The sequence below is a fragment of the Vulpes vulpes genome, chromosome 10 (genome assembly GCF_048418805.1).
Source record: "Vulpes vulpes isolate BD-2025 chromosome 10, VulVul3, whole genome shotgun sequence".
Taxonomy (NCBI): domain Eukaryota; kingdom Metazoa; phylum Chordata; class Mammalia; order Carnivora; family Canidae; genus Vulpes; species Vulpes vulpes.
Genome location: NC_132789.1, coordinates 44,347,039 through 44,357,043, shown reverse-complemented (window position 1 = coordinate 44,357,043; position 10,005 = coordinate 44,347,039). Strand labels below are relative to the sequence as shown.

Genomic DNA, 10,005 nt, shown 5'->3' with positions numbered 1-10,005 from the left:
CTGACCTCTGCTTGCTGTTGCTCCATCACCTTCTTGGCTTGCACACTTTGGTGGGCGAGCTGCTATGTTGGAAGAACCCATGTGGCAAGGAACTGAAAGTGACTTCTCTTGGAGAACTGAATGCTCCAACAAATAAGACCCCAGACCCTGGGCTGACACTTTGGCTGCAGCCTTATGAGAGATTCCTACAGAAATTGTGAGATAACAAATGTGTATTATTTTACGTCCCTAAGTTGTGGGGTAATTTGTTAGGCAGCAAGAGATACTTTATACAGATGAATTTTTGAGAAGCTAATTAATAAATCATCATACAAACCAATGTAAGACAGAAGGTCGGGTCTAGATTGGCACAGTGAGTCTCGGAAATCATACGCATGTACCTAACCCCATCTGTCAGAACCATCTGAGGAGCCTAACTCAGTCTTTTGCCCTGACTAGGGCACCCTTCAGGGAAGTGGTGGCTCTAGGGCAGGGTTGAGTAGGAGTGCTGTGGGGAGGGAGGGAGCATATGTATCCCTCACCATCGATGCCTACCACCCCCTATCTTCAGGCCCAAAGGTGCCTTAGGACAAGGGTAATCCCATAAGGTGCTGTCAGGCTGAGGCCAAGTCTCCTCCGTCAGACTGAGAGGCCTCTGAGTAGAAACTCCTTGCCACCCCCATCAGCCACAGCAGGCTGGATTCCTCCTCCCTGGTGGCTCCCCCTCCATCGGTCTCCTCGCTCCCAGCCCAGAACCCTGCTCATAAGGGCAATTCAGATGGTGTCGAAAAGGGGCCACCAGACACTGAGACACAAACTCAAGAAATGCATTTCGCTGCCCCAGTTTATTCACCCTGGCTTGGCCCAGAGACCAGGTTCATACTCAACATGCAAGGGTGAGACACAGAAGTCCCCAGGACCATTGCTTCAGCTTCAGTCCCAATACCCTTCACCCCCCCACACTTGTCAGGGATAGAACTCCTGAGAGGCAGGAAGAGTACCGGCATTTTGCAGACAGGGAGACTCAGCATCATGCCTCTGCTCATCCACCAGGATCCTGCATCCTCATGGCTCCCAAAAGCAAAGCAGAGGCCCCGGCTGCTTTAGTCCTTGGTTGTCCCCAGAATTCACCCACTCTCCGTTTCACGGGAGCCTGTCAACCACTGCTGAAAGGGCCATGCAGTGACCGAAGGGTGATGACCCAGTATCCTGAGAGTTTCCAGGGGCTGTGCTGATGCCGGCCCCCCTGCACGCCCTGGAAGGCCGACCACGGCTCCTCTGGGCCCAGGCAGCCCGACCGCAGGAAACAGGCCAACCGAATCTGACATCCCGCGTCGCTAAAGCCGGAGGGGGACAGCAAGTAGAGGCACAGAGACGAAAGGAAGCTTTCCTTCCCCGGCAGTCTTGGAACCCCTCGTCAGGCCCTCACAGGCGCATCAGCACATTCGCTGTCATCAGAAGCTTCTATCGATATGACCTGCAACAGCTCCTTGGACGTGGAGGACGTGGAGAAGCTGATTTGTCTCCAGGTGGTGGTTTAGAATCCACATTCTCCTAGTCCTCACAGGGTCTGCGGCTGTCATCTCCCCTCCCCATCTCCCCCCCCCATCTCCCCCATGCCCTGAGGCAGAGTCCAAGGGGAACAGTCCTTTATCTTCTCTGATCCCCATCCCCCCGTCCCTGCCCCAGTGGCCATCACCACCCCCAGCGCCCCTCCCTCATCCTAAGTCTCTACCAGTTGCCAAAACTGTGGCCAAAAAGCTGTGGCAGGCCGGAGCAGCCCCCACACCTCCCACAGCAACTCTACCATCGGGGGACAATGGCCCTAGTAGAGTGAAGTCAGGGGGAGAGAGCAGGGGGTGGCCTGGGAAATCTCAGGGGCCTGAGTCATCCACACCCGCACATATGACTGCAGGTGCCCCTCCTCCAGACCGATGGGACCCTGTGGAGAAAAGAAGGCTGGGGTTGGCTGGCGATGGGAAACACAGGGTGGGGAGGCCCCAGAGAAGCAACTGAGTACAGATCTGTAGACACCTGCTTAGGAGTTGGCCTGCAAACACGTGTGCTCCAACTACACACTTCCTGGGCCTGGCCCTGCACACGCAAAGGCACTTTCACATACACCCACCACAAGCCCACACACTCAAACTCACTCATCTACACACACACCTTTTGCATATATATCCTCGCTCACATACACATATGCACACGCATACCTGTTCACGCCTACATATACACACTCACACCTTCCTACACGCGTGCTGTACACACATGTGTATGCATTCACAAGTAGGCCTGCACCTAAGCTGGCTTTGTGGACACACGGTACACAGGTGCTGATTCACACAGGCCTGCCTGCATGTTAGCACATACGTCCTCACTTTCGCTTACCTGCACTCACGCCAGCCAAGGATCGTGTACTTACTTGTGCGCAACCCCACACATGCCTGCAAATATATCCATGTACCCCTGCCCCCCTGTGGAGGCACACCCTTAGCCCTGATCCTGGGGCCCGGATGGGGCCGCCCTCTGTTGGAGGCAGCGGATGAGCTCCTTCCGGTTGTCTAGGATGGTGTCGAAGCTCTCCTGCAGACGGGTCTGCTGGTCAACCAGCTGGTGCTGCAGGCCGCGGATCCACTGCAGCAGGGCCAGGCGACGGTACATCACCAAGTGCACATGGTGCTTCTCCTTCTCCTGCTCTTTGTAGCGCTCCTGAGCCTGCAGCTGCCGCACCGCCTGGGCCACGGAGGGCAGAAGAGGATCCTGAGGGCCTGGGCCCCGAGGGGTGCCGCAGGCAGGCTCAGGACTGCTGCCACGGCTGCCGGTGCTCAGGGAGCTGCTGGCGTAGCCGTTGTCCTCCAGCGGGGAGCAGACGGTGCTGGCCCCACTCATCTTCTCAAGCTCGGCCCTGGGGATCTCCGCACCCTCTGGTGGGCTGCGCACCTCCCCCTCGGCGAGTCCAGGGGCCTGGAAGGCCTGGTTGTCAGAGGGCAGCTCGGAAGAGCTCCTCATCAGCACGGGCTCCCCTTGGCCTGGCATCCCATGCCAATTCTCATTGGCGTCTTTGGCACTCGCCAAGAAGTTCAAGTTGCTGTCTGGCTGGAGCTCAGGCTGACATCCTCCAGGCGGGGCCCCGAGGAACTGGGCCCCCTCAGCTACCCCTGGCCGGATGGCAAACATCTGGTCTGCAAAGGTGAAGCAGGAGAATGAGTTAGAGTAGGACGGGGTCGGGGGTGGGGAATGGGGTGCCCCAAGTCGTGACAATTTAGCTGCCGGGGTGCGGGAGCAAGGCTGCGGGTGGGGGCCAGAGGCTCCACTTCAGTCCCTTTCCCTCTGACAACACCTCCCCTTGTGGCTCTCCTCCCCTGCCCTCTCTCTGTTGGCTCTGTCTCCAGCAGAGGCTCTTCTCAGCCCCCTGAGGCAGGTTGTCTGCCCAGGACCTCATCTTCTGCTGGAGCTTTAAGTACCATCAGGTGTTGGCGACTCTCAGATGTGTCTCCAAGCCCCGATCCAACTGCTATCCGACTCTGCAACCAACCACAGGCTCCCCCAATTCTGCATGTCCCAACCAGCTCTCCCTCTCCAGTGTCCTCAGCAAAATGGCCCACCCTCCATTCAGTCACCCTAGCCAGAAACCTACGTGCATCCTGGGCTCCTCACTCAGCTGCCTTCCCCCATCTCGCTGGCCACCAAATGCTGACAATTCTTCCTCTAAAAACCTGTGTGTCATGGCCAACATGCACATGACAAAATGCTCCACGTGGCTTGGCATCAGGGAAATACACATCAAAACCACAACGAGATCCCACCTCACACCGGTGAGAATGGCTAGAATGAACAAGACAGGAAACCACAAATGTTGGAGAGGATGTGGAGAAGGGGGGACCCCTCTTGCTCTGTTGGTGGGAATGGAACTGGTACAGCTACTCTGGAAAACTGTGTGGAGGGTCCTCAAGAAGTTATAAATAGAGCCACCCTATGACCCAGCAATTGCACTGCTGGGGATTTACCCCAAAGATAGTGATGTAGTGAAACTAAGGGACAGCTGCACCCCGATGTTTATAGCAGCAATGTCCACAGTAGCCACACTGTGGGAGGAGCCACGATGTCCATCAACAGACAATGGCTAAAGAAGACGTGGTATGCAGACAAGGGAATATGGCTCAGCCATCAGAAAGGATGAATACCCACCATTTACATCGACGTGGATGGAACTGGAGGGTGTTGTGCTGAGTGACATAAGTCAACCGGAGAAAGACAATCATCATATGGTTTCACTCGTATGCAGGGACCATAAGGGAAGGGGGGGAGACTGAGTGGGGAAGATTTAGGGAGGGAGACAAGCCATGAGAGAGACTCCTGACCCTGGGAAACACACAAAGGGGTGTGGAAGGGGAGGTGTGGGGGCATGGGGTCACTGGGTGACGAGCACTTGATGGGATGAGCACTGGGTGTTATACTTTATGTTGGCAAACTGAATTTAAATAAAATAAACAAAAATAAAAAATTGTATGTGTTCGCAGAGGTCAACCCTCACTTTCTCTTGGTTCAGGCCATTTCTTACCCGGACCTACTGACTGCCACAGCCTTTTCACTGATTTCTCTGCCTCCAGTGAAAAATGTAAACGTGGTTTGTGTAGCTCCGAGCACGCTCTCTAAACTGCTAACCGTCCAGGTGGCCTATGGGCTGCGCTTCTAGACCCTTGCTCACCCCTCCAGACCAGCCCCTTCCACTCTGCCCCCCTCACCACCCAGACTGCTCCGAATATGCCGTGAATATGCCGTCATCCTCATCCGCTTCGCAGGATTCCCTGGCCTCTGGTACCCCACCCTTCCCTTCCCCTGTAAGCTCCTCCCTTGTCCACCCAGCAAATTCCTTTCTGCACCTGAAAGCCCGGCCCTCCTCCCCGCCCCTCTCCAGGCTGCAGGGTCAGCCTCCCCCACCGCCCCAGCAAACAGAGACAAGCCCAGTTAGCCAGCTCCGCACCCCCCCCCCCCGGGGGTCCCCGCCGCACCCGAACACAGGGCTTGGTTTCGTGTCCCTGGAACATCGTTGATGGTCAGTAACTGCCTCTATTTAGTTGTCTCAGTTTTGGACAATCTGGAGCTAGCAGCCCGAGGGCAAGGCCCCCGGACACGTGGGTTCTTCTATGTGCCATTGTCCCAGGAGTCAGCGAAGCCGCACCAAGCAGGTGTCCGTCCTCGCACAGCTGCGAAGGGACTCAATGGGGGAGGAGGACTGCAGCCGGAAGAGGGAGCCAGCTGAGCAGGAGTCTCCAGCCCCCACCCCCATTGCCAAAAGCCTCTCTCCTGACCTTGTGCACGTCCCTCCACCTCTACTATCTTGTGACCCCCCCAGCTCGCCCCATCCCGAGGCCCCAGAGGGAGGGCGTATCACCCCACTCTTTCCTCCCCAATAACCACTTTTACCAAAATTAGGGTTTCAATTGACAAGAGGTTTCTGTCCACCGCGAATTGGCTGAATTGGCAAGGATTAGAAAGCTAGAGGATGATGGGCAGCCCAGGGCCTGACCCTGGAGACCTGGGGTCGAGTCCCACATCAGGCTCCCGGCGTGGAGCCTGCTTCTCCCTCTGCCTGTGTCTCTGCCTCTCTCTCTCTAAGAATGAATAAATAAATAAATAAATAAAAGAGGATGAGTGAGAATGAGGGCCAGTATAAGTACAGCGGGCACTAGGAGGTCTGTGTGGGTGGCAGGGCCCTCCTTACACCCGGGGGGGGTGTAGGATGGTGCCTTCGACCTAAGCCCCCGCCCCCAGCAGTCTTGGAGATCTTCGCCGCCCAAGGTTTTCTCTTTTCCTGGGCTGGGCAGGACCACGGGGGAGGCTGAGAGGCGGTGGCTGCAGTGCTAAGGCTCCCGGGGTTCTCAGAGATGGCAAGATGGGAACCCAGACAACCCAGGATCAGGCTTCCCTCCAAGCTAATCTGCCAGTCGGCGGGTGTGGGGGGGAGACAGGGGTGGGGGGACAGGCGCTGGGCTGGGGGCGGCCTCCCTTCCTGCCCCGCCCTGCGGGAGAGGGCCTCCCCGTGAGTCCGAGGAAAAAGACCACCCTTCCCGAAGCTTCCCGCGGGAGGCAGCCTGGCGGAGGCTGCGACCCCGCCCCCTGGGGCTGGGCCGCCAGCCTCCCCTCCCCACTCCTACCCCCTCCCTCCCCCTTCCTCCCCTACCCCCCTCCCGGAGCTGGGCCCCAGCCTCCCCTCCCCTCCCCGCCCCCCGCCTCACCCCAGGGCTGGACCCCCAGCCTCCCCTCCGCGCCCTCTCCCTCCCCACCCCGGGGCTGGGCCCCCAGCTTCCCCTTCCCTCCCTGCCCCCCCCACCCCGGGGCTGGACCCCAAGCCTCCCCTCCCTGCCCTCTCCCAACCCACCCCGGGGCTGGGTCCCCAGCCTCCCCTCTCCGCCCCCGCCCTCCCCTCCTCCCTCCTCCTCCTCCCACTCCCTCTCCATCCCTCCTCTCCCCCCCTCCCTCCATCCCCCTTCCCCCCACCCCGGGGCTGGGCCCCCAGTCTCCTCTCCCCTCCCCTCCTCTCCCCTCCCCTCCCCCAGACTCACGGCCTGGACGCGCGGCCGGCGCTGCAGGCTGTGCTCCCGGGCCGGGCGGCGGAGCTCGTCCCTCGGGGCTGGGGGCGCGGCGGGGGGCGGGGGTCCGGGGTCAGACCTGGGGGGCCCGCGGGGCCGGGCGCGGGGTGCGGGGCTGCGGGGCGGCGCGGCGGCGGCCCAGGCCGGGGCTCGGGAGGTGGGGGGCGGGGGCGGCGGCGTCAGCGCGGCGGGGCGGGGCGGCCCGGCCCACGTGGGCGGTTCGGGGTTCGGAGTTCGGGTTCGGCCGAGCAGCCCGCGCCCCGGAACCCACTCCCGCGCTGCCGCAGCCGGGCCGGGCCTCCCGCGCGGTGATGCACGGGCTGACTGCGCCCCCGGGTCCCTCGTCGCTGGCGTCACCGCAGATACAGGGACATCTTTCAAAAGGACGATGGGGTCACGTCAGCAGCCTCGCGGCAAAACCGGTCAGACCGGGTAAACCGAGGCGCAGCTCGGGCGGGCGGCAGGTGCGCGCCCGGTCCCTCTGCCTCGACCTCTCCTCCGCTCCCCACGTGCGCAGCCCTCTCCAGATAGACCCCTCTGACCTCCTGGGCCGCAGCTTGGGCCTCCTGGACCTCCTTCCTTTTTTTTTTTTTTTTTTAATTTTTTAAGTTGGATTTTTTTTTGACATTTTACTTATTTATTCATGAGAGACACAGAGAGAGAGAGAGAGAGAGAGAGGCAGAGACACAGGCAGAGGGAGAAGCAGGCTCTGTGCCCTGAGCTCTTCCCAGCTTCCACCTGCTGAGGCCTGCACCCCCTCACTCCCCTCTTCCCAGGAGGCCACGGGAAGGGTTGGGACCTGGTTTCCAATCCGAGAGGGTGGAGCTGGATGGAGTTGGTGCTGACTCTAATGACAAAAAAGCACTAGCAGGTGTTGGGGAAGTTCCAGCTCCTCAAAATAAGTCCCGGGACACATTTTGGCCTCTGGGCATCCATCTGAGATTCTAGGGGGTCCCTTCCATACCCCACTTTACCGAGCAAAGCAAGCAACTGGCTACACCTCCTTCATGTCCTCCCCTATTAAAAACAAAATAAAACTAATATAGATTCATCTTTAAATCCTAATACCTTTTAAAATACTCTTGTCTTTCCCTCATCTCTATGACTCCCTCCCCCCATCACCCCTCCATTGTTTGCTATTTTTCAGACCTCAGCCCCATTTCTACATCAGGTGCTGAAGCCTAAACTAGTCTTGTTTATTCCCTCACTCACTGCAAGCTCCCCTTGCCTTTAGCCAGGTGACCAAGGGGTCCTCGCTCCTAAAGCCACTCTGGGCCTCGGAGGTCTGGAGTCATGTGGGTCTTCCCGCACCATACAGCTGTGTCAGGTAGGTAGTTGTTCCGTGGGCCCAGGGCCACTCCCCCTGGCCTCTCCCGTGGATTCCATCTCTCCCAGATCTAACCGTGTGGCTCCAATGGAAGCCTGATGAGCCCAGGGATGGGACCCCCACTCCAGGTGGGTTAGTGTCCCTCTCTGGGACTTTCTGAAATAAAAGGAAGAAGAAGCGGGGAAGACATGAGGGCAGGGCTGCAGCAATCACAGTCCCTGTGTGGGAGTCAGTGGGCAGTAGGAGAAAATGATGCTCGCACATGGAAGTGGAGACAAAAGGTGGAAGTCCTGGTGATGTTCCGGTCCCTGCTTCCTGAGGCCTTTCTATATATTCCCATAAGGTCCCTCTTTCGCCAAGCCTAACTTGAGTGGAATTTCCTTCACTTGGCAATCAAAGAATCCTGAGTAACACAAGAGCACACGGTGCTCAAGGGGGTGCCCCATGGGTCCCTCTCATGGACCTCTCAGCCCTCATTCCAGGGTAGCCACTCTGCTTCCCCATGGGAGCCCTTATCAACCCAGCTTACACTGGGACCTTCTTTGAAATGCAGTGGAATCATGGGGGTGTCCTGTCCTTAGAGACATTTCCTCCAAGCCACTGAAACCTCCTGGTCTGTAGGGGCTACAATGGTGTAGGCAGGAAGCAAACTCTTGGAAAAAGTCATCAGGTACAACCACACGTACCTCTGCCTTTTCATACAGACTCTGGCTCCAGATGACGAAGAAGTCTATGCCGATTGTTGATGTAGAGTCTACTGTACTCTGTGGGGCAGCACACGGCCTGGCTCAGCTGACGCAGCCATTGGCCTTTGCAGTGTTCTAGAAAGCTACTCCTTCTAGAGAACACGATCTCTGCACAGTCGGGTAAATTCCAAGGGCATCGGATTGTGGTCTCTCTCCTTAGTCAAGGGTAAAGCTGTGGGACAGGCCAGCACCGTGTAGTTAGGGCCGCAGGTGCTCAGTGGTCCTGGGCAGTCCATCGTTTACAAAAGCCGGGAGCCTTGAGAACCAAAACCCCCAGGAAGGCAGGGCAGCCACGTCTGCGGGATCACAGACAAGCAGATGTACACGTGTGTGTGATTCATTCACCAGAAGATTCCACAGTCAGGATGCCGAGGCATCAGTCATTCGATGTTAAAAGCGAGCATCTGTGGCTGTGTCCCCCCGGCTACATAGATGGCAGGGGGCTTGATGGGCAGGGACACAGAAATCCCCAGAGATGGCCAGCAGCGGCCCGAATAGGCCAGCCTTGGGCAGTGGGGACAGGTCCTGGACAGGCAGGCAGATGTCAGAGCCAAGAGAGGCTAGCAGGGGGTAAGTAGCCAGATCCAGGTTCGAAGGGCCTAGAGTGTCAGGCAAGGGTGGGGAGGAGTATTTCTATCCCCGGAAATAGGATGGGAAATAGGATGGGAAATAGGATGGCGTAAGAGCTCCTCCTGTGGAGGGTGAGGGTAGGATTAAAGGGTTTCAACCTCCAGGACTTTACTCCTCTTATCCATTCACCCCCTGCAGCAGGGTGCTCACCTTTGTGGGGGGGGGGGGCTGTGCTGAGGGGGGACTGGGAGCAGAATCAGAACTGGCAGGTCCCCCCACAGCTCCAGGAGAAAGGAGGGAAGGAAAGGCTCCACAGAGGGCCTGCTTGAGCCAGGCTTTGAAGGATAAGCAGAAGCTCCCCAAGAGAGAGCAGCCAAGGCCCGGGAGACCACATGGTGTGTACACCCGAAGTGTGGCCAGGGTGGCCCGGGCGGGAGGGACGTGAGGGGAGGACGTGAGGCTACAGTGGGCCCAGGTGTGAGGGGCCTGGGCCCCCGTTCCTGCAGGCAGCAGGGGAATACCCCACAAGGCCGCAAGGATTCGGTGTCCCAGCAAAGGACAGGCATCTGTGGGGCGGGAAGCTGTTGCTTCCTGCCTTGTCCTGTTTCCCTGGGCCCCCATCACCCCCCTAGCCGCCCTGGGGATTCGGCAAATCAAAGCATTTTCAACTTTGCAGATTAAATCAAGACGATGTGCCTTGGACACGGTAAAAGCACTGTGATTGTGAACATCGCTCCTTGCACTCCCTGGCTAGGCCCGGCCGGGAGGACCGCTGGACCATCGATGT

The 10,005-nt window shown here is 58.4% G+C and overlaps 1 protein-coding gene across 4 annotated transcripts; it reads right to left on the bottom strand.

Annotated features, from left to right (window-relative positions):
* Positions 1 to 805: 805 nt before the first annotated feature.
* C10H1orf216 (chromosome 10 C1orf216 homolog) lies at positions 806 to 6,731 on the bottom strand. Of its 4 annotated transcripts, XM_072723857.1 has the most exons (3): positions 6,549 to 6,731; positions 3,620 to 3,807; positions 806 to 3,164 (listed from the first exon to the last, which is right to left on the bottom strand). In XM_072723857.1, exon 3 carries the CDS (start codon positions 3,157 to 3,159, stop codon positions 2,473 to 2,475), a length of 687 nt encoding a protein of 228 aa, XP_072579958.1. In that variant the 5' UTR covers positions 3,160 to 3,164; positions 3,620 to 3,807; positions 6,549 to 6,731; the 3' UTR covers positions 806 to 2,472. The 4 variants fall into 4 exon arrangements, with proteins under 4 accessions (XP_072579958.1, XP_072579957.1, XP_072579959.1 ...); XM_072723856.1 differs by lacking the exon at positions 3,620 to 3,807 and having other exon boundaries at positions 6,549 to 6,728; XM_072723858.1 differs by lacking the exons at positions 3,620 to 3,807; positions 6,549 to 6,731 and adding an exon at positions 4,995 to 6,048.
* Between the last annotated feature and the right edge of the window lie 3,274 nt (positions 6,732 to 10,005).